The sequence below is a fragment of the Ornithodoros turicata genome, chromosome 3 (genome assembly GCF_037126465.1).
Source record: "Ornithodoros turicata isolate Travis chromosome 3, ASM3712646v1, whole genome shotgun sequence".
NCBI lineage: Eukaryota > Metazoa > Arthropoda > Arachnida > Ixodida > Argasidae > Ornithodoros > Ornithodoros turicata.
In genome coordinates this window covers 76,715,836-76,740,145 of record NC_088203.1, presented here as the reverse complement: position 1 = coordinate 76,740,145, position 24,310 = coordinate 76,715,836, and the positions used below count along the sequence as shown (strand labels likewise).

The following is a 24,310-nucleotide window of genomic DNA, read 5'->3' as shown; positions in this document are numbered from 1 at the left end:
AGCGCACTAGGTACGTATGCAAAACAATATTCCAATCTATCACATTTGACAATTCACCTGCGGGTTATGATATAATATAACATAAGTTCAGTGATTTTACAAAAAGAGTCAAATCAGGGTCACTCATATCACATTATGGGTCTGCCTCTCAGGTTCTGCATCAGTGGTGCATAAACGAGCGGTAAAATGTCTGGATCTAAAGTGACTGCATACTCGTATTAATTCTGAATGATCGAGAATGTTAAGCTTTACTCGTTAAGCTTTAGTCTGGTCCGATAGTAGCCTCAACTTCAGGATACTATTTCAGGTTTTTTTCTTCGTGTCATTTTGTTCCTAGTGCTCAGTTACAGCGATTCATGAATATGCACCCTTTTGTCGTTTTATTCCTCTCTGCTAGTACAGCTTCGCGCAGCAGTGCGGTGACACCTTCATCATTACTAAATAACATTGTGTTTTGTTCTTCAGAGTTTGGACATACGCAGTCCTTTTCACGACAAAAAGTTGTGGTAATCAGACGATTCTTTACTAAGCAGAACGAAAAGCTTGCAGTGTCGTTTACACTATGCTGCCGGCTGCTGCCTTGCTGCACAACAAACTTTTACTAACGCAATGGTACATGAGGCGGTTACACATAGGATGACAACAGAAGCCCTTTCCAGCTGCCACTATTCAGTCAAACTTACTCAGGGGCAACGCAAGCCGTGTACACGGAACAGCGAGGCCATGCTTTCCAAGCATTGCCTCAACGAAACTGGCGCGAGCGCGTTTTCGCTAACGGGCAAGAGAGGGTGCTTCATTTCGCATATCTCCTATTACCGGGCATTTTCCCCCCATTGAAATTTATCCTACGCTATCCCAGATAACCGTAGAAGATGGTTGTTTGCACCAATGTGAACCTGCTTTGAAAGTTTCACAAGGAAAAGAGCGATAGAAGCGGAGAAAATGGGCACCGCAAATACAGAAAGTCATGCGGCTCTGATATCACAGGGCGCTCCACTGCCAGTGAGCCAGCGCACGAGAAGTCACGTGCCTAAGGCTGTCAATAGGAACGGACACAACTCTGAGCTCTCTGACATCGGTGCTTTGTTCGGGAGTGTGTTCGAGGGCTTGTATCTCACTAAGTAAGATACCTAGAAGAATAGTTATCTTTTCTTCTGTGTTCTGGCGTGCGGTACAACGCGTCCATAATGTAATTAACCACACCTATGAAAGTGTCCCAACCCCTTAAAGAGATTTTTGAATTGACGGGATTGCACCGTATCTTGCTTTTATATTCTCAGTGGTGTTTCTCACACTCTATGTCACAACCTTGTAGGAGGGCAGTCAAGAATTCAAGGATGCTGAAGAAATGTGGGAAGCATACCAGACTGCCAAAACAAACTTGTTGTCCACAAGGGCTAAAGAAGAGGAGATGGAATCTATGGTACCCACTTTTGACCCTTATGTCATTGTGTGTCCAGTTGTTAGCTTTTTATTTTTATTTGTCTGTGTATTTAATAGTTATCTATTTATTTAGTGGAAAACACAGTTATTCACGTTGAGCATAAATGCAATATGCAAACGAACTGGTGTATAGGGACTGTGAGAGAAACTGGTGGCGCCGCGATGTGGCTTTCGGAGAAAATACCTTGCATGATAGCCGCCGGGTAGCCAACTTTGTTTACATGTGAAGTGCGAGCGTCTTTTTTTTGCTGCACTGGAACTGCTGCATCGCTAACTCTGGAAGCACCTAAAAGAACTCTCCATTAGGGACCAGATGTTTCATTTCTCATGCTTTCTACACTTCCAATACCACCAAGGGCACCAGACTTGCAGCTAATAGCGTTCGTGGCGCGCGTTCGGCATTGCACGAGGTGTGCACAACATGAACGAATATATTCTATTTCTTTTGTTCTAGTTTCGATGAAACTGAATGAGGACCTGCAAAATGATCAATAATTTCCAATTGCCACTTTTGTGACAGTGAAACGCTGCTATGGGTACTGTATCACCGTCAAATGCACCGACCAGATGGCAACTTATTTCGAGATAATGATCGGGTGTTTTATCACCATTGCCCAGAGCTGATATTGCTCCCGTACTCTGGTAAACGAGTATTACAGTGAGAACGGAAGTTCTATGTTGTCCAAAAAGTTTAGTATTTACGCACTGACCATTTCACAACTGTCGTGCCGCAAGCCCACGGCGGTAGCAGATGTAAACACTCATATATACAACCTTTGAAGATCTCTTTAGCGCTATTGTATCTGAAGATACTGGAAAAACTGCAGTACAACTTCAGACAATATCTTGTGAGCACATGTGTTTATTTGTACGGATGAAACGGACGCATGATGTAGATTTCCGTGACGATGCTATGTGCGCAGTAATGGGCCAAAAGGACGAAAGGAATATAGTTGCCGTCTGATTTTTCGGACTCGGCGGGGATCGCGCAAAAGTCCGAATAATCGAGCAGTCCGAAAAAACAACTTTCGCTTCAAAATAAGCTTTCCTAAGCACTAGTAGGCTGGAAAAATTTGTCGATGCTTTCCTAACGTGCTTGCAGCTCTGCCTGATAACACTAGCTTCTATTTCCCGAAGCGACATTTCGTCACTGTACACTGACAGAGGCACCTCCAATCAATAAGTCCGCAAGTCGGCTTCACCTAATGCATGCGTGTATTAGGTGAAGCTCGCTTTATAGCGCTGTCACGCGACCGGCGAGCGGACAGCACCTTTTGAATCAAGCCGTTGGCCAAAAAAAGACGCAAAAGTGTTACGAGAAACCTCTTCTACTCAGAGGAATGGAAAATTAACAATCACTGCCTCTTTTTTTGCCTCAATATTTTAGTTGGTTGATTTCTTTTGATACGAATTTCGGATGATACCAATATTTTCCGTCATCCCAAGAGAGAAATTCGCTGGTTGGGCAAACAGAGTCTGAAATATCGAGCGATATTTTGTCTCATTGGTGATTCCCACGGCCCTTCTCTTCTACAAGATGTGTGTTTTTGGTGCTCGCTTGCTCTATGTTGGTTGTTGCCTTGCAGTGTGTGCTAGCCATGTGCTGCTAGAGCCGTGGTGGGTTAAATATGCAGGAAAGAGAGAAGCACCGACACTTGGGTGCCCAAGTTGAAGATGCATTAATTATTAGAGGAAATATGTTATTAAAGGGGTTGAGGAACCATACGCAGCCCACTGAATGTATGGCTCCGTTTCATACACTGTAGTCCATGGATTCAACATGCAAGGTCCCACATTCCTCCTTGGAACAGTCTTTTAACTGTTGGGTTTTTTAAAACTGTGATTTCTTCAATCTGCCTTTAAAGGTGGCACCGAACGGCGCTGAAAAATGTCGGTAGAGACATAGGAAGTAATGTAATATCCGTTAATGCTTCCCCAAAGTTCTCGAAGGTCACCATACTAAAGGCAGTTCTCCAGTGACTGGCTCCCACTTTACAACCACCTCCACCGTCATGGAAACGAAAAAGTATGCACTTTCTTTCTCCATGGTAAAACATCACTCCAAAAACAGGCGAGGAGGTAAAGAATTGAGAGCGACGGAGGAGCTCGCCCAACACACGACCTTTGGTATACACTAGCTTTGTAACGTGGGATCGCAGAAGCATAGTGTTTTGATGTGCATGTTCAGTACGCATAAGCCAATATTTACAACGTTATTTCTTCGTAAGTTCGGAGATGGTTTTACAACCCCTTTAACCGTGTAGTTTACAAAGATTTGGGAAAGGTTTGCACAAATGTTTAGTGGTCCTTTCCTTTGCAGGAACTGGACGGTGGTTCTCTGACAGGGGCTGTTTCAGATTCCACAGATGAGGACCACTACGAAGAGTTGTTCACGTCCGTGATGACTGCAGCTGATGCCGAGGGGCGCTGCATCAGTTCCATGTTTCAGCTCCTACCTTCCCGAACGGTAAGTAACGTTTCCTGCAAACACAGTGACATGTTGGATTCATTTACAGAATCTCTAATGGTTTCCTGCAGCACTTTCAGCAAAACAGTTACATCATGTACAGTAGAATCTCCATGATACGATCATGAATGATATGAATTTTGGGACGATAAGAATTTTTACAAAGTCCTGGCCTGAGCACCTTATGCATAATAGATTATGTTGTGGAATAGTACAGACACTTTTCTGGGATACGAACAGGCGGGAGGCCATGCACGCCTCCTGTGCTTGAACGCAACATGCTGTTACGCAAGTCCATTCAGTTACGATAACTGCAAACGATTGTCTTTTGCCTTGCCAGCGCAGGATGGTTGAAGCACCGCAACTGATACAATAAACTTCCGTTAATTCGACCCTGACGGGAACGCAAAATTTGATCGAATTATCCGAAGGTCGAATTAAAGAATAGGCGGAAAAATGAACGAAGTCAATCTCACTTTTGTGAATCGTCTGCCACGTGCCACATAGAGCACGCGCGCATGCACTCAGCAACGTCGTCTTCAGTTTCGCTTCCGCCATCTTGCGTGCGGCAGGACACGTGGCTCACAATATTGGCATCCGACAGCGCTGTTGTCCACTTCCACGAAGTCATTGGATCTCTCCAAGCACACGTTGTATATCTGACTGTTGTTGCACTGGCAGATTCCTAACAAAAGCCTGGTGAAATGTGAAAAAAAAAAAAAAAAAACGTGTGAGAAAAAACGAGAATGGAGATGTTTCCTCCTCGCCCGGGACTCTCCAGAACCGCCACCAAATGGATTGAGTTTTAGTGCATCGTATGCTATCGCCGTTGGGTACGTAAGGGATAGCGTGATGGTTCTGCGCAATGCGCTAAGCTCTCTCTATGTTTTGTGCATGAGCAGAACCACCAATGCCATCGCTTACGTGCGCAAAGGCGATATCGTACAATGCACTAAAACTCGTGGTATCGGTGGGCGATTTCATGCAGATTCAGGCAGGGTCGTAACCTCTGTATCTCCGATTTCTTTTAAATTTTTTTTATGTGATAGGCCTGTCTGTGCCGCGAATATTACCATTGGTCCCGTATTTCGCCAGTAAGTGGATCTCTAGATATAAATTTCTGCAGGTAACGGGACGAAATCTGTGCGCTCTCTTACCCGCGTTTTTCGTCCACTTTCGAGTGCCGTATCTTCGCACTCGTAACTCATAACCACAAAATATATTTTCTCGTGATCCATCTCATTCTGGACGTTGACTCTGTGGAATAATTTCAGTTTCTGGTGAGAGGCAGGTTTTCTGTATAGGCTGGAAAACCGTTTCGACTCCAGTTTTACACTATGTTTACGTTTTTATTTTGTTGGCTTGCCTCTAGTGTAGCTCATGAAAAGCATATCAAACGAAAGCTCGTTCTTTCCTCTTTTCATCATTGTACAGAACATAATTCTATCTCGAGCTGGTACCGAGGAACACACGTTAGAAGAGTGGCCTGTATGAAAAAATTGGCTATGTTCGCAAAGCATTCAAACCCCACGTTTGATTTGAACCAAAAAAATTGTACTTCAAGAAGAAAATTCAAGCTGTCGAATGATATAAAAATCACGTGTCGTAAATGTTTCATCATTTAGATACAGCGCTTGAACTTGAACAAGGTACATATGAAGCGTAGAGGCCTTGTTTCTTGATGTTTCTTTTTTTTTTTTTTTCTGCTTCTGCTGCTTTTACAGCAATCGTGCCACATACTTTCGTCACTAGATGCGCTTCCCCCAAACCCTTCCTCGTTCCATGTACATTTCTGTGTAGTTTTAGCTTGATCTCTCTCTGGCGTCACGGCAGACTGCTGGCGCTATGTAAGGTCGTTTTCCATTAGCCAAATCTCCACTCCTGCCGGATAAGGGCACTACATGTACAGGACCACCAAGGTACATCTAACAAGGATGACCTTGTCGCTGGATATGATGGAAATGGAGAAGGACACACAGTGATGCTGCCTGTCATTTTACTTTGCACTGCGGACACCTCTGCGTACGCTGAGTGTACTGGGTTGTATAGTGTACATGACTTCCTATGTCTATAGTAAGGACCGCGTGTATTGTGCAGACCATGACCATCGCCACAGAAAGCGAATTTCAAAACGGCGTGACTTTGTGCGCGTTTCTGAGCTGGATACTGCAGCGTTGAAGAGGGTTATAGGCACCGAGCACACCTGTGTGTGCTGTGTCAGAAGACGCCGAGATCTGCACAAACTGCTACAGTATTTTCGCGCCGCTATTGATAAGCTATCTAGACCTGATGAACCAGACAATCCTGAAGCACCTAATCCTAACTATGTTCAACCAGAAGAACTTGTAAATCAGATTAATCCTCATACTTCATCTGCGGACATTGATGTTACTCCATTGAGGCCTCCAGCGACTTTGAAGGGAAGAAGTGAAGTTTACGCCAAACGAAAGCAAGCAGAAGTTACCGAAGCGCTGATCGGGTCCGTGCTCCGAAAAATTAGTAACGCGTACGGTACAGCTGAGCCAAGCACGTCCACCCGTGAGTGCATCAACTGTGAACCCTTTCTGGACAGCGTAGCAAAGGCGTACGAAAAATGCACATCACAGCAACAGAGATGCCAGCTTCTGACATTGCTACCTGAGAGAATGAGCAAGACAGAAGTGATGCACCTTATTCCCGGAGCAACGAAATACGTAATCGACAAGGCACGACATCTATGAGCGTCGGTTGGGGTTTGGGCCCTGCCAGATGCTTACACCGGCCATTCACTAAGTGAGGCCGACATTTCTACCACTCTCCGCTATTACCTGGATGACGAACTAGACTGTACCGTGCAAAGCCCAAACAAAAAAAGATGTAATTCATGTGCTCCAGGACGGAAGACGGAAGCCCATTGTCAAGCGGTTCATGATGCAATCAATAAGGGAGACCTACAGCATTTTCAAAACTAACAATCTGGATATAAAACTCTGCATGACAAAGTTCTACACACTGCGACCAAAGTGGGTTCGAGTAGCCCCTCGTCAGCTGAGTTGTGTTCGCGTTTACTGCGCAAACTTTGAGCTTGTAGTCATCCCGGCGAATAGTGTCTCCAAACGGGAGTTGCGTAACAAGACTCTAAAGAAAATGAGCTTGTGTGAGAAGCCCACTCAAGCCTGTTTATTTCAGGAATGCAAAAGTTGTGCCAAAGGGAAATGGTTAACCTTGAAAAGTCTACAAATCAGCGCAGAGGACGAAGTTGTCGTCGCACTTTGGGAAGTTGGTGACCTTATTAAGAAAACCATCACCGGCCACACATTCATCAAAGAAATTCGTAAGTGGGCCTCAACGTACACCAAGCGTGCGCACATTTACTCTGTTCAGAGAAATGCCATTTGGAGCGAAAAATGTTTCTCGAAGCCGAAGGACGTCGTGCTAAGCTTTGACTTTGCCAAGGACTGGACCATAACTATGCCGAACGAAGTTCAGGGCCACTACTGGCAGCGGAATCAGTTGTCGCTGTTCACTTGTGTTGTGAAAACGCAATCGTCTACCCTTAGTTTCGTAACTGTGATCGACGATATGCGTCACGACCACGACCTACTAGATTATAGCGACCATGTCATCATCATCAAACCCAATGAGGAGCCCATCCGTACAATCTGCTAAGGGCGCTACTCATCGGCCCGCGAGATCTGTATCACGATTGGACCATGGAAATTTGAATTTTGAACGCGCAGAAACGGACGTAAGATTACCGTAGCAGACGACAGCAACAGTTCCTATGAAAACACTTAGAATGATGATGATAATAAACTTTAGAAGGAAGCATCTCTCGTGGGACGTACACCGCTTGTACAAAGCTAAAGTACAGAGTACTGTGGAAATTGAGGAAGCAGTAACCGGGCCGATGAGTAGCGCCACTGCTAGCCTCCAAATGCGGCGCTGGAAAGGGGTCCGTATGACATGGTCGCTATAATCTAGTAGGTCGTGGTCACGACACAGCGCACGCTCTTCTGGCCTTGAAGAAAATCGTCAACACCGTCGAGGACACTTTGCCTGTTTTCTCTCATGTCATCTACATATCGGATGGAGCGGCAGCCCATTTCAAGAGCAGGAACCAGTTGTACGAGATGCGTACCAAGACTTTGCTGCTCCGCTGGGTATTCTCAGCAAGTGGACACGGGAAAAAATGCTTGCAATGGGGTAGGTGGGTCAGTTAAGCACGTCGCCAGCATGTATAGCTTGCAGTCCAAAGAGGCGAATGTGATTCGATCGGCCAGAGACTTCGTCTTCAAGCTCAAGCTCATCTTTCAGCAGACGATGTGGCAGCGTTTTGAGCGATCAAGCTGGACCTTAGGTCCTCAAGCAAGGTCCTCAGTGAGGCCTGTATGAGGGCTGCGTTCTTCTCATGTCTGGTACAAGAAACAGACCAGCGGACAATCGCAGATGTTCCTAGCAGGAACTATGGACGAAGTGAACAGCAGTTAGGAATGTGTTTTCAAACTGTCCAATTTTCTGACATTGCGAAGCTTGTATGTAAATGTAATAAAAGTAGGAAACTTTTCCCTGTACACGAGGGCTATCAGACATCCCTTCTTCGTTTGCAATACGCAATGGCGTCTGAAGCTACTGTACTTCCATTGCAATATTTAGCCTCAGGGAATATCCGTGATTCAAGACAAACATGCACAATTCGGTGCATCAGGATCGGAGGAGGAGTGGTTGTTTCTAGACCTTCTCCACTTGCGAGCGTTCTATCCGCAGTAGTAAGCATTTATGACACATGATTTTTATATCATTAGAAAGCTTAGGTTTTCTTCTTGAAGTACAATTTTTTTGGTTCAAATCAAACGTGGGGTTTGAATGCTTTGCAAACATAGCCAATTTTTTCATACAGGCCACTCTTCTAACATGTGTTCCTCGGTACCAGCTCGAGATAGAATTATGTTCTGCACAATGATGAAAAGAGGAAAGAACGAGCTTTCGTTTGATATGCTTTTCATGGGCTACACTAGAGGCAAGCCAACAAAATAAAAATGTAAACATAGTGTTAAACTGGAGTCGAAACAGTTTTCCAGCCTTTACAGAAAACTTTCCTCTCGTCAGAAACTGAAATTATCCCACAGAGTCAAAGTCCAAATTCACATGAAAATATATTTCATGGTTATGAATTACGAGTGCGGAGATATGGCGCTCGAAAGTGGACGAAAAATGCGAGGAAGAGAGCGCACAGATTTAGCCCCGTTACCTATAGAAATTTATATCTAGGGGTCCACGTACTTATGAAATGTTTGACCAGTGGTGATATTCGTGGCACAGACATGCTTATCACATTAAAAAAATTTAAAAGAAATCTGAGATACATAGGTAACAACCCTGCCTAAATCTGAATGAAATCGCCCCACAGGATCAGCATGGTAGCTATATATACCGGTATCTTTTTTTTTTTGGGGGGGGGGAGGTTCTATGGGGACTTTACATGCGGGAGGTGTTTCCCTCTCCTAAATGCACTACCAAATGTACAATGTTTTTGGGGGGCTACATCCATGCACAAGATTATAAAAGAAATATAATAATATGTCAAGAAATATTTTTCTACAGAAGAGGTATTGGATGCTTGAAGAGCACAAAAAAATTTCTTGCACGGTATCACCACGCTTGCTGCAAAAATTAAGTTCTGCAGCTCGGCTTGCAATCACAAGGCAGCTACTGCAACTCGGTCGTCGTCAGTGAACTTGCCAAAAACTAAAGGTCATTGACCCTCTTACTGTGTGTTTAACAATCTAAAGCCCGACAAAACTAGATAAGTCACTTTTCAATCTGCAATCGAAGTAGATGGTGCTCTGCAGTTTTAAGATATATAAAGCCAGGGACAGTGACAGGAGGCCACAGAAAATTACAGGCCATGTTTTCATATGGCATATGTCGTCACACCTACCCAGTGGTTGTGAGGAACACATGTACGCGTGAACAACACAATAGCAAAAAACGATAGTGACAAGTGTAAATCTGGTGAAGATCTCATGTAATGCAACTATTAATTTGTTTTCATTCATGAACCATGAAGGAATACATCATTTGTTGGACTTGAAGGGAATGCTAGTACAAATTGTAACGTAAGTTTCTCCCAGCTCATGTAAACTTTCTGTGAAGTCAGCTTGCAGAATGGTAATGCCAGTCACTGGACAACCAACGTAGCAGACATGTTAGTTGCAGTGTTAAAATACAGGGTGTTTCCTTTTATCTGCAACAAATTTTTATAAAAAGGGGAGTTGCCTTAAGGCGGTTTTATTTTTGGCATTGGATTACTCGGCGGGACTGCAACTAGGAACCAATTTTTTGCTCAGTTAGGAAGCTAATTAACAGAGATATTTTAATCAACTTTTTAATTATTGACTTTAGGGAGCACATTGCAATTGCAATATTAAAGCCTGGTCACCACATGATCCGCTCGAACCACTGATGAAGCACTAAAGTAGTCTGAGTGTGTGCTATAGACCTGAGTATTTCACCTCGGCCGTCTGCTGGAATCAGAAAGTGATCGCAAAAAGAGCGACGGTGACGTCGATATCTCCGCCCTCACTTACTATCGCAGAAAAATGTAATGATTCACGATCTTTGTCTCCTTTTGTTTTTCTTTTGGCTTGCAAAGAACTCTGCGCATCACCACTACATATCAGCGCTTATCGCACCTGGGAAGGGCAAAAACTGTGTCCGGCAGGATGAAATGATTGATACAGCAAGTGACTGGGAGCACGTGAAAGAACGAAAGGAAGGAAAAAGAAAAACAAAAAAAAAGATAGTAAAGCATACCGCGATAGGGTTTGCCAACATCACGTATCACGTTTCTCTGAGGGCAGAGATATCAATGTCACCGCCGCTCTTTTTGTGATCACTTTTTGTTTCCAGCGGACAGCCGAGGTGAAATATTTGGGTCTATAGCACGTGCTGAGATTACTTTAGTGCTTCATCAGTGGTTCGAGCGGATCATGTGGTGATCAGGCTTTAATATTGCAATTGCAATGTGCTCCCTAAAGTCAATAATTAAAAAGTTGATTAAAATATCTCTGTTAATTAGTCCCCTAACTGAGGAAAAAATAGGATTCCTAGTAGCAGCCCGCCGAGTAATCGAATGCCAAAAGTAAAACCGCCCTAAGGAAACTCCCCCTTTTATGAAAATTTGTTGCAGATAAAAGGAAACACCCTGTATACTGCAAACACAGACTGTATTTGTATGCATAGATTCTCAGCGTTTTCTACAGGACTCATTACATTTTTGTAAACTACATTGTGCAGTATGAAGGAGGCAATCCTTTCTGTATTTGGAAGATCCTAGGGCAGCACATCACATGAGTTAGAGCTTTCGTAATATGACATGTTTCCTCTTTCACAACCCGTTGTGCATCCTGCAGTAAACCGAGAATGAGTTCCATGATGCAAAAATGAATTTTCACTTGGTCTTTCTTCGATGTTCTCAATGTTTCATGTGTGTATGTGTAAGTGCCAAGTGACAGTGTATACTTGCTCATAGAGTTATCCCACTAAGTGCTTCAGACACTAACGGAAATCATTTCTTGCGTATTCTATTGCGGGCGCTATAGCTGTATCCAGAATACTACAAGATCATAACAGAGCCCATTGACCTCAAGCTGATTGCGACCAAGATCCAAGACAGTGCCTACACAAACCTCGGAGAACTAGAGAAAGACCTTATGCTGCTCATACGGAATGCAAAAACCTTTAATGAGCCAGGTTCACAGATATATAAGGTACGCTGTATGAAAACGTAGTGCTGGAGTCCCTAGCTTTCTGTGGCACACAGTGTGACGTATTTAATTTTCTCAATCATCATGCGTAGGATGCAACGCAGCTGAAGAAGGCAGTTCGCATCAAGAAAGCAGAGATAGATCAGCGAAGGAATGCACCCGGCAAATGCAGCGAGCGAATACGGTAGCTGTGCGGGCATGTGCTTAAGGGGCACTAAAGTGTAAAAATGTGTCCTGACGGAATGAAAGATGCCGTTACCTTGACACCAACACAAAAGGAACGAGATTCATCAGTTGTGTCGTTTGTGATTTATCGGAGAAAGTAACAGCAATTTAAGGGTGCGTTCAGTAGTGGCTCCTGAGCTTATGGAGCGTGTTTCTTTTTACTAAACGGGAAATCGTCTTTTACGGATTGTGGTGCTACCCGCTACCTTGCGCTGTTCCTTGCTTCTCGCGCTGTCCACCCTCCTCTCTGGTTAGACCCACCTGCACCTCAATGAATCTTTTTAAGGCTTCAGACAGCCAGAACGGATGACGGCCTAGAGGCGCTTTGAACACTCAACGCTCTCTTGGCTTAAAAACCCGTTTAGCAGAGGCTCCAGAGCGAGAGGGACAGAGTGGACGGAGCGCACCCTGCAGAGCTGTTACTTAACGCACCCTAAGATTCCTCTTTCTGTCTTGTGCTCAAGAAGTGTGTCAATGCACAATGGTCTCCGACTGTTTTCTTCTAATAATCTCCCACAATGACCAATCATTGACCAATCATTTGAGGAGACCAGTGAGAGCCCACTACGAATTGTCTTATCTTCTTGAGAAGGACAGGAAGAGGGAAAGTGTAAATTGCAGTTTCTTTCTCTCATTAATCACGAATGATGCAACGGATAAATACTTGTCCTTTTGTGTTGGTGACAAGGTAACACCATCTTTCACTCGCACGAGGAGAAGCGTTTGCACTTTAACACCCCTCTAACCACATTTTCTTTTTTTACTCAGCTAAGCCTATCTTATGTCATTCTACCAAACAGCTCAAAACGCATCATGGCAAGCCAGAAGCTGTCGGCCATTACGGCTGCCCTCAAATACGAGGACAACGAGCCCCCCATCACTGTTGCAGCAACTCGTGTTTCCTTGCCCGAAGGGACAGCCGTTTCGGCTGCTGATGAGAGCGACGACGACTCGGGTGCTCCTGAAGACGTGGACAACAGCCCAATGTGGCAGCTACTTGAGACCGTTCGCACTTATCAGAGTCAGGGATACTTCCTTGCAGAACCGTTTACAAAGTTGCCATCTAAAAGGTGTGTGATGTGATATCACATTTTTGTTACTGAGCTTCCCACTGCACCCTTATCATGTCTGGCGTCATAGTTACATAACCGTTCAACGTGGTGATGTGCTAAATTTATATACAGTAGAATCTCGATGGTACGAATCTCACGGGCTTGTGGAGAAAATTCGTATCAAACAAATTAAACCAAAATAAAAATTGAGGCAAGAAAATAGACAGTGACTGTTCATTTTCCGTTACTGTCAATGAAAGAGGTCTGTCGTCACACTTTTGTGTCACCTTTTTTTTGGCCAATGCTGCCCAAATACGCGAGATGATTCAAAAGACGTAGCACGTGCTTTTCACCCGCGAGTCGCGCGACAGTGGTCTAAAGCGAGCTTCTGCTAAAGCAAGCAGGCGTTAGGTGAAGCCGACTAGCGGAATGGTGACGCGTAATGTTGCCACAAGTTGTCCTGATATGTTCCCTCCACGTGTTCTGGGGTTTTGGTCGCTGTTTTCCGCGAGAGCGATATCACACAGCTTTGTGGTTTATTGTTGGGAGGGGGGTAAAAAGGTCAAAACAGAGATAAGGTAATAAGGTTCGGGGCCGTTCTATCTTATCTTATCTCCTTATCAACTTTGATCTTATCCCCACCACCACCACCAAAAGGAAAGTCATTGCTTGCATTGCGCTACATGATGTAAGGGAGTTCGTGGTGAGGATCGCCCTCCCTTTTCGAAAGACGCAGCAGCATGACTGGCGCGCTCTCGCGTCACGGGGGAACGACCTCTGTGGCATTCTCGGCTCATTCGTATCATCCGTGAAGGCAAGATAACGTGTTCGTATCATCCGAACTCTAATACATGGAAAGAATAGGCATTCCGGCCGGGACCGGAAAAGAATTCGTATCATCCCGAAATTCGTATCACCCGTGATCGTATCATCGAGATTCTACTGTAGTACCACAGAACAGATATCGGTGTCGTTTCTCCCGTGTCACCGTTCCCTTCTTCTAAGAATGTGTTGTCACCGCAATGACGTTCATCATGCCTGGACAACGTGACATACTTTCCTTTTCCAGGCTGTATCCAGACTACTACAGAGAAATCAGGCAACCAATCTCCTTGAATAAAATAGCAGCTAAAATTAAGGTAAGGCTAACCCCCTCTTTTTTTTGTTACGTTCAGGACAGACTCTGCGTGCTAAAGTTGATTTGTTTGTAGGATGAAGTCTATAGCTGCACCATGGACACTGTGGATGACTTGAACCTACTGTTTGAGAATGCAAAACGCTACAACCGTCCAGACTCTAAAATATTTAAGGTAGTTACAACTCTTCGTTTGAGAACCAAGTGCGATGTCTAAATGTGCGTTTGTTGCCTCGTCATCTTCACTACAGGATGCAGTCAAGTTACAGAAAGTTATGCAGGCTAAAGCACGGGAGCTCCTAAATTGCAACATCAAGGCAAGTCGTCCGTTTCACACTGTTTATCTAGAGATATTTTTGTTACGTAGTATTGATGCTTAATGATCTTGTTTCATCTATTTACATAATGAGTCCTGTTTAGCCATAGCAATTTCTTTATACGTAATGACAATTCTGATAGCGTGATGCCATCTGTGGTTCTTGTGAAGCAGTGCATTGATTGATCAATTTTATTTTTGTCTGGTGTCTGTCGGTGGCTAGGGGCCCTATCCTGGTCAAAGTAATCGATCTCGATTACTTTAAATCTCTTCTGTCATTGGTGCACAATTGAAAAAGGCGGGAATATTAAAAGTGGTTGACACCTTTTATCAACCAATGGCCCAACGTGTTATCTTTGAAAGCGACCCGCCTTATCGGTGTTTCCTCCTGAGAATTCGAAGGCCACACCTATGATCTGCCTGCCCTGCCTTGTTGCTTCGGTTCTTTGGTGTCGGAAACGGAAAACTCTACCGGCGTAAAACTGAATTTCATGGAAAGTCCGCGGAAAAGCACGCTCGTAATTTCCTTTTTTGCTGTTTGTCATTTTTCATGACGTACAGGTGTGCAAGACAGCAATGTTTGTGTGACACTGTGATTGTACTCGACATTTATAATGTGGTATGTGCCAGTGAGATGGCGCTGATGGCAGGCAACAAAACGATAAAACTGCGAAGGATCATGCAAAGGATCGAACGCACAGTGTGGTGCGAGCCGTAAACACGTTTATGAATCGGTTCGTGCTTTTAATCTTGAGCTTTATTTATGAGCTTTTTTATATTTTTTCTGTGTGTTCGTGTGCTCGATATGCGAAATGATAAGTGGCATTTATGCTTCTTTTGCTTGTGAGCTGTAAGGGTAGGTAATGGTACCGCAAATGAGTGTTGGTAGTTTTACTCACTCAACAAACTAAACTTTGATGAGTTTTTTGTGTGCACACCGCTATGTTGCAAGGACATTGATTCTATGGTGCCTCTGATGACGCTTCGAAAAGTGCGCCACTTTCACGCGTACAAGGCGGCGATCCGCGCAGAGGAACTGTGTTACGCGCTAAAGTGCATTGTGCAGCGGTGCTTTTCTATCATTATTAAACAAAAACGAAGAAAAATATGAATTTTTTGTTGTGACGAGCACATACAGACTTTATACAACACAATAAATGGAAACGCACACGCGGACCCAAACCCATCGCCGCTCAAAGTTATCGACCCTTTTTCGCTACATTACTTTTCAGCTTTGAAACTAATCTTTTACGTCATTGTTACGTCAAAATGACGTAGGGTCACAGTCCGAGATTAGGGCCGAGAGGCTGCGAAGGAAAACTAGGTATAAATTTCAATTGAAACGGACGGGATCTAAGGGCAGAGTATTTCGTGGCAGCCCCGCCCTACAGCTTGTGACGTAAAGTAATCGAGGTCGATTAGTTTTGACGAGGGTAGGGCCCCAGGTCATAGCCTTCAAAGTTAGCATTGAGGTCGGAAACAGGTTTTCTTCTACAACAGGCAGGGTAGAGAGGTCAGAATCCAGAAGAATTGCCAACATGCCATAAGCAAATAGCGAAAAGTTGCCAGGTCCTTTGGTGTGTAGCCAATTTGTATCTGTAGCCAGTGGTGTGCAGGTGTCGGGTCATATAGGAGGAGCTTCACTAAGCTAATTTTGCCACGGATGCAGAATAGCTATTTAAACTAAAACATACCAGATGCACAGTGACAAATGAGTAGTTAAATCTTCGGATCAAGTTCTTAAAGTATACGACATGTTCTGAGACGATTGCATAACCAAAGTCTGCGGTATGTCAATATGCTTCAGTTTCTGCACAAGACATGTCGAACTTAATGACCACTGCGAAATTGCAAAGAGAGCTGATGATAATTTATGGCTTTGCATCGGGACGCAATTATAGTCATGAGCGACACCGCACTGGTTGGTCGGATATTTAATTTTACACCCCTGACGATTCCTGAAAGGGGCACTTAACAGCTTGACGAGCATTCTCCAATTATTATGCCCAATGAAAGAGTGTGGCTCACGATATCCAAATATGAAATTCATTTCCTTCTAGCGAACGCCTTTACCATGAAACAATGCCATTCAAAGAGCATAATCCGCGTGAGTCTCTCTTTCATCCTTGGAACGGGGTCACGTCATCACATTCCAACGTATAGCAACACAACATTCCAGGCGCTGGAGGTGGGGGGAGATTTCGCTCTCCTAGCCAATGACGGCTCCCCATTGAGACAAGCTGCAGCTCGCGAAGGAACCGGTTGCAGGAACATCGCGGTGACATCGCGGAGCGATAAAGCACTGAAAACATAGTGCACACATGGAATGGAACATTGCTGCCTTTTGCTACCGTTTGATCTGGGTACCTTGGGATTGACAAGTGAAAAGATGTTTAGAATTGACCGCACTTCCCAATATTAAAACAAAATCAATGTATAAGCATCCCGCATTTTGAATGGTTGATGGTGTGTGACGTCAAAATGACGTGTGGCGATTGTCGCCAGGGCATCGCAGAGCGAGGCATGAGCGCGAAGGAGTACAGTGAATATTCCGTCGCTCTGGAGCCATTATTTGCCTTTTTGCGACAACAATTTTGGAAAACGTTTACCGTCTGCAACGTATCACAATGCAGTAAAAAGGTGCACCTCGTATACCTGTTTATTGCCCCTTTAACGAGTGCCAAGATTCAATCACATACAGAGCAAAATAATATGGAGGACATCACACCACCTAAGAGTATTGCTCCACTCATGAAGAGACAACGAAGTGAATGCACTGTACTTTGGCATTTGACGTGGTGCCATGACGAAATGGATCAATCCCGGCTTAGGTGCATAGGAACATCAAATGTAACACTAAGAAGTATCCGCAAAGATGCCAGAAAATGGCTAGGTCGCTGTAGTCTAAGCTTCCGCGCCACACTTGTCAGGAGGTAGCCAATTTATCACACAGTAGCCAAATCCAGTAACGCTGGTCACGATCATAGGAAAGCAATTGACACCTCACGGTTTGTTACCATAGTTCACGTTTCCCCGAATATTGCTATGAGCATGCTTTCGACACCTAAGATTTCTGGCAGCGAAAGCCTTAAAATTTTTCACTTACAGATTCCAGAATCGGACAGTGAAGGCGAAGTGGAAGAAAAAGTGAAACGAAAGAGCAAGAAAGTTGTCACTCCAGTGAGTGCTCGACGGGGTCCAAAGCCCCAGGAGGATTTGGTTCTGAAGAAAAGGCTCAAGGCACTCATCAGGTCACTCGTCAATTATGCTGTAGGCAAAGTTTTCATTACAACATACTTATTCGGTTACGTTGCGCATGAATACGTGTACCATATCTTATCTTTTTTACCGAAAGGATGATTCTGGCCGTCCCCTGATCTCCATCTTCATGGAGAGACCTTCTAAACGGGATTATCCGGACTACTACGAAGTGATAAGTAACCCCATTGATATGCGGACCATAGAAGAGAATGCGAAGAGCAACAAGGTATGTTGCTTCTTATGCACAAATGTTAATACACGTACTTCATCTAGAATCTAATACTGTGCAATCTCGTCAATTTGAACTTGAAGGGGGCCGAAGATTTTTTTTGCACTAAAGGGAGCGCTCTGAATGAGGGCTTGAAGTGTTAACACCGCATACGAGTGCTCACTACGCCTTGCCGCACGTTCGCATAGAATGGCGGAAGTGCAAGATACTCATTGCTGTATTCGATTCACGAAAAAGTGCAAGAGCCAGTGTGAAGGAGTGCAAATGAAGTGCGACCCGATTTGAGTTTGAGGCCCTGTTTACAGTATTCACATATTTTTGCCCCACTGGTTGTTATGTCTTGCTCTTTTAATTCAGACCATGCACTTGCTTATGCTAGGTGAGGTTTCTCATTGTGCCTTACAATCTTTGCACGTCAGTATATGACGGAGGAAGCCATGATTTCCGACCTGAGGCTTATGTTCAACAATTGCCGACTCTACAACGAGGAAGGTTCTCAGATTTATCAAGATGCAGACACTCTTGAGCGTGTTCTGAATGAGAAAATTAAGGAACTGGGTCCCCCTGGTGACTCTCGGACACCTCGGACAATGCCTCGAAGGTTTGTTTTAAGTAAAATTTCATCATTGTTTGCTATGTTTTCACTGTGCTTTGTGGTTCTCCTTCCTTACGCTTTGTTTTGTATGATGGTATGAAGTGCAAACACAGAATCTATTGCAACTGCATGTGATGCATGATGGACATCAATACGTTCATCTTGCGCAGGAACAAAGGGCGGAACTACAAGCTACGTGTGCTGTATGATACCATCAAGGAGTACACAGATGCCAAAGGGAGGCGCCTCTCCACAATTTTTATGAAGCTGCCTTCCAGAGCGGTAATATCCCTCCCTGTTCCACAGCACATTTCCGTTTGCTTGAAGCCCAGTGTAGTATATTCAGACGCTTATGTTCTCGTGTCTTATATTTTTCTTGTTTTAGTGAAGTGGAAAATCGCGCTTAATTTCAGAAGCTCTAAAGCAGGGTAAAATTAGATGATATCGCGGGAAAAAAACAAATTTTTCGGGTGGAAAAAGCAAAGAGAGAAGAAGACCGTTTCTCGCATTCCAGATGAACATGATATGCTAAGTGGCTGTACCGAATGCACCAGTGCCCTGCTGAATTTGCGCTTTCGCAAGTGAGTTTTCAGGGTTTTTTGGATTTTACCCTAAGCGATCATGATGCAAATCGCAAATAAAAATGGGCTTCATTGAGTATAACCCTAAAACACGAAACTATAATTATGCTGCATCCTCTGTGCAAGTATAAGCTTTCTTAATGAAGTTTAATTTTTTAATCTCCGTGACACTATTATGTACCATGTTTTTTTTATGTGGCAAGCTGAAGTGAATTTGTCAGTGATTTTGAGGCATGACATTGGAGAAACTTAGCGGGTCCAGCGGATATTTTTCACACAGAAATCAGTTTGCGCTTCACAGTTTCGATTATTTCCAGTGGATTTCTTTGCACTTGGAAGTAGCCCATTCCATGTCATCATATTCTTTATCAACACCGCGATTTTGCAAGTAAAGAAAATCACTTATCAATGTTGCACACTTGGTGTGCTACGCTCCCGCTTTCGGTTTACAAACCAGTTCGCATAACGCCATTGACGCGTGGATGCGAGACGAGGCACTGCTAGCGCCGTCATGCGAAACACGATTATGACGATTAAGCGGATTACGTTTTGGACCGGCATAAAATCTAACGCATTGCTACTCCTATCACGCCACATGTTTCGCCATACACAAGTTTTCACGGCTGCTTTGGTCTCGCCCACACTGCTGATGTGAAAGTGTGCCAACGAAGCTGCTACACTACGTTTCAGAAATAGCGAAAATTGCGAATACTGTTTGAATAGCATTAACTACTATTCGATTTGATTTCAAAGTTTCGAATATTCGCCCGGCTCTAATATTTGGGTTCGTCCCTCTGTGCAGGAATATCCTGACTACTACGAGGTGATCAAAAAGCCAATTGACCTGGAGCGCATTGCAACACGTCTGCTGAAGCACAACCAGTACGAGAGCCTGGATGACCTGCTGGCGGACTTCAACCTTCTCTTTGACAACGCCTGCAAGTACAACGAACCGGACTCTCAAATCTATAAGGTGCTTTATGCTTTTGCCTTCGTTGTGAGGGCTACAGAAAGACGCTAGCTGCTGCACCAATTTGAGCAGAATATTGCGTTGTCTAAGATAACCAGTCAAAAGTGCAAGTCAGGATGGTGGAATATGTACTACTGTACTCAACACAAAACACATTTTCCGTGGCATCTTGCTTGAGCGATCAGTTTCCTGAAGTTTGGTTAGGTTGCTCATAATTAAGATGCTGTTGCCTGTAGAAGAAAATGCCTTTTCAGCTCATGTTGCATGCTATGTAAAATACATTAACCTTTCCTGCACTTATGCACAAACAACAAAACGGTCAAAACGAAAATATGTCAAGCGAGAACAAATATAATGATCGCTCAAAAATTGTAACTGTGATTGCAAGCTGAAAAGGCCTATAGTACGTCTGCCACACTGACACCCCAAAGGCCTTTCAAGAGAATGACAGCCTGTCCAAACAGTATTTTTTTCCACATTCATACAACCATGGATAATCTTCTTTCGGATACTGCTTCTTTTCGGAAGAGTGCACATGCAATCTCCCTGGTAACACAAGAGGAATAGCCACGAACACAGGGCCAGCAATGATTTCAATTTCAAAGATACGCGAGGGTAAAACTTATTAATTTAAATATTTTAGGAGTTGTCAAGACAGTTTTATAAACTTTTTTAATTCAGTACACTCGCGTGAAGGTCACGAGTGCCCAACACGACGCCGGAGGCTTTTCCTACTAATTATAAACTTCACTATCAGGTGCACCCACAGAACTATTGCCATAAGATGCGCACATATTTAGCAATTTAAAATTTACTGCTCGGTAATATGTTGTCCTGTGATTTCTCGTGCGAACAGCTAGCGCCACATTTCCGGTGGTGTGCGCTGATAGAAACAGCCCAGGGAGATGGACAGTGCAAACTCTCTTCGATAAGGAGTCCTTCAAAGTTGTATAAGAACCCTACTTAATAGGAGATTGATAATGATAATGATAATTATGATTATGATAATTATGATTATGATAATTATGATTATGATAATCATAATGATAATTTCCTGTCGCACTGACGCGCGGGTCGAAAGCACGTGCTGGGCCTTTTGAGTCATCGCGCGAATTTGAGCAGCATTGGCCAAATACCGAGACACTAACGCGTTACCACCGGCCTCTTTCACTGACAGTATTGGAAAATTCGCTGTCTATTTTCTTGCCTCAATTTTTATTTTGGTTTAATTGTTTTAATACGAATTTCGGATGTTACGAATTTTTTCCGCTACCCCGTGAGATTCGTATCATCGACGCCGCGAGGTTACGCGCACGGGACAGCGTCCAACATCGTTATACGAGTACTCGGAACCGCGGTCTTCATCGCTGTACGCGGGTCGTTTCCCCATAGAAACAATGTATATTTTGACGGTAAAATCATGAACCATCATTTTACGAGGGATATCGTTATACGCGATATCGTTATCCGCGGGTTTTACAGTAGATTGCAAATAGCATCAGATATTCGTTTCATGTTTGAAATTTTGAATAATGCGCACAGCTCTGCTTATTAACAGGGTCTCCTGGTATTTTACAGGATGCGTTGACGCTACAGCGGATCGTGCTGCAGACCAAACTCGAACTGAGCAGCGAGGAAATGGAAGACGGCGGAGTCCCCGATGTACGCACTCTAGTACAGGAGATGCTCACTAATCTGTTCATTTCTGTGTACAACCACCAAGACGACGAGGGCCGCTGCTATAGTGATTCTATCGTGGAACTCTCTGAAACTGCTAGTGATGGGGCTGGTGCACCTGAAGAAAGGTTGGTGTTGCACTTCACTGTTCACCTGGATATGCATTCCCGACATAATGCGTAAATTAATCTCCCTTGTCTAGGAAGCTGTTAACGTTGGACATCATCAAACGGAGATTAGACAGGGTAAGAGCTGCTGGAAGTGCAGTGCATATCTCTGAGTTAGAGCCTTGTGTTTTGGGATAAAACCTGCTAATATCCCTTTTTAACCCCAGATTTGCAGCATTGTGACTCGGGGTAAAACAAAGAAAAAAGCCTTGAAAAGCTAGCTTGCCAAAGTGCCAATCCAGGCACCTAGTACATGCACGCATTGGAGAACGTTTAAGTGCTACACATTCAGCACACCCACTCAGCATCTCGTTTTTACCTGAAGTGCAAGAAGCTTTGTCTTTGCAATTTTATTTTGATATTGCTAGATTTTACCCTACTTTTCAGCCCGTGAAGTAAAGCCCAGTTTTTGTTTTCTATTTTCAACAAATATAAAAACTCGAAACACAAGGGTCTACTTAGAATGGATAGACACAACAGCCACCTTTGTCCATTGACCATATTTGCTTGCTCCTCTATACACATACACAAAATAAAAAAGTGCTGTGCTGAGCCACCAAGACTGCTTTTGTTTTCCTGCTTTGCTTGACGTTCTGCTAAAATATTCATATTTTTTAGGGATGTTACGTCAGGTTGGACCGTTTCCAAGAGGATATGTTTGAGGTGTTTGAACGAGCACGACGAGTCTCCCGCACAGACTCTCAGGCTTTTGAAGATTCAGTCGAGCTTCAGGTCTGTGTCAATGCAGTTAAATTCTTGCTTTGTCGAGTAATGTTGCGTTTACTACTTTAGTCGTACTTCATTAAACTCCGAGATGAGCTTTGTGGAATGGGAGATGTTCTGCAATCGCCAGCACTCAACTACGCATCTCAGGACTTGGCTGAAAGTGTGGAGGCAATGAAGGCGCAGAAACTGCCCCAGGAGCAGCAGGAGGCTGCTGCTGAGCAAACCACCCAGGAGGAACAAAAGGTTACAGCAACAAGCTTTATGATGCATATATATTGTTTTGTTTCTGCATCAGAGCAATACATGCGTGTTAATTTTAGGGGAACCCGCAGGTACTGAACATTGACTCACTGACACAGTATGCTTTATACTGAAATTTAGTTTTTGAAATGAATATGTACTCGCTTCTTTACAGCAGTCGCCAAACAATGTTTCGTACTTGTAGAAACCTACAAGATCATTACAAATTATCGAGCAGTCAAAATTTTTAGACAAAGGGTTAAATATGCAATGTTTAAAAGAAACTTTATTTGAGCACTCACACTGGCTCGAAATAACTGTCGACATGAGTTTGCTTCACTGCGCGGACACGTGAATCCACATCGTGGTGAGTTTCTGTTAGCCTTCTGCTGCCTTGTCATAATACACTTCCATGAGCATAGTAACGGCCGTAACGATCGCTGTGGTTGACAAGGGTGCAACTGCAACCTCTTCGTCGCTGCCACTGTTGTCTGAACATTCCGGCGGCAGATCGAGAACCTGGCCGACAATGTCGTCATAAGCTATTTTTGGACTGAATTGGCCATTGTTGCCCACGTCTGTGCACACATAAAATGTTACACTACCGGGAACCTCCACGCCCGCGCAGCTCCACCACGCTAGCGCCGGGTCGGCACGCTTCTCTTTGTGGCACAGTCTGAAATATAAAGTTTTGAAACGCAGTGTAGGGCATCTGTATTGGCTCTTGGAAGGCTGAAGGTCTGAAAAAATAGGCATGCTCAGAGCAAAATGACGGTGCCAAGAGTTTTGCCCAAAAAAGTGTCTGAAATGTTTGGAGTCCAAAATATTGGTCGATGACTGGATAATGTGTGGTTCATGCAGTGGCAACCCTCTCAATTATTTTCTAAATTGAAACTGACCATTACACATGCCGATATCATTCACTATACACATTTTTTACTAAACACCTACACTGACATAATCTTAATTCAATCCGTGGCATGTTACTTTTACCAGATCAGTGCCATGACATTAGATGTCTTACAGTGAACATAACTTGATCTTGCTTAATCAAATTTTAGTAAAAGGGACGGTCTCGTACAGCCCGGACGATTCCGAAACTTAGCCAAAACGATCTTCACGAGTACTGTACACATACAACCGTCAAAGTTTCATTCGGAATAACCAAGTCATTTTCGAGGAATTTGTCGAAACGTGCCGTGATAGCAGACGACGAAACGTGCGCGTCTCTCATGCATACGTCACGTATGACGTCGGCCTGCGGGTACGTCGTCGTTGTCATGGTAAACCTGCAGAAGCACCTTGGGTTGAGTCATCCCCTTTGCCCTCGAAATGGGGACACTCAGGCATACACCTCCGCGAGCGGAGAATGTAGTCCAAGCACTGACTGTGGGGTCTACAATAATGTGGCGCATAATCGGGTACGTGGAAGCTAAGTCACGTGTTTTCTTTTAGCGAGTATTTAATGCGTTTTTTAA

The 24,310-nt window shown here is 44.0% G+C and overlaps 1 protein-coding gene across 2 annotated transcripts in view; it reads left to right on the top strand.

Moving 5' to 3' along the window:
* LOC135388655 (protein polybromo-1-like) overlaps window positions 1-24,310 on the top strand; it is a 49,105-nt gene that overhangs the window by 3,912 nt on the left and 20,883 nt on the right. For both annotated transcript variants that reach the window (XM_064618343.1, XM_064618342.1), the window contains exons 5-21: window positions 1,316-1,423; window positions 3,764-3,910; window positions 11,494-11,661; window positions 11,751-11,842; window positions 12,684-12,953; window positions 14,005-14,074; window positions 14,147-14,245; window positions 14,322-14,387; window positions 17,495-17,656; window positions 17,742-17,873; window positions 18,296-18,477; window positions 18,642-18,753; window positions 19,855-20,025; window positions 21,601-21,827; window positions 21,902-21,944; window positions 22,485-22,598; window positions 22,659-22,835. In XM_064618343.1, the coding sequence (XP_064474413.1) occupies window positions 1,316-1,423; window positions 3,764-3,910; window positions 11,494-11,661; window positions 11,751-11,842; window positions 12,684-12,953; window positions 14,005-14,074; window positions 14,147-14,245; window positions 14,322-14,387; window positions 17,495-17,656; window positions 17,742-17,873; window positions 18,296-18,477; window positions 18,642-18,753; window positions 19,855-20,025; window positions 21,601-21,827; window positions 21,902-21,944; window positions 22,485-22,598; window positions 22,659-22,835 (2,340 nt within the window). The remainder of the gene's footprint in view (window positions 1-1,315; window positions 1,424-3,763; window positions 3,911-11,493; window positions 11,662-11,750; window positions 11,843-12,683; window positions 12,954-14,004; window positions 14,075-14,146; window positions 14,246-14,321; window positions 14,388-17,494; window positions 17,657-17,741; window positions 17,874-18,295; window positions 18,478-18,641; window positions 18,754-19,854; window positions 20,026-21,600; window positions 21,828-21,901; window positions 21,945-22,484; window positions 22,599-22,658; window positions 22,836-24,310) is intronic.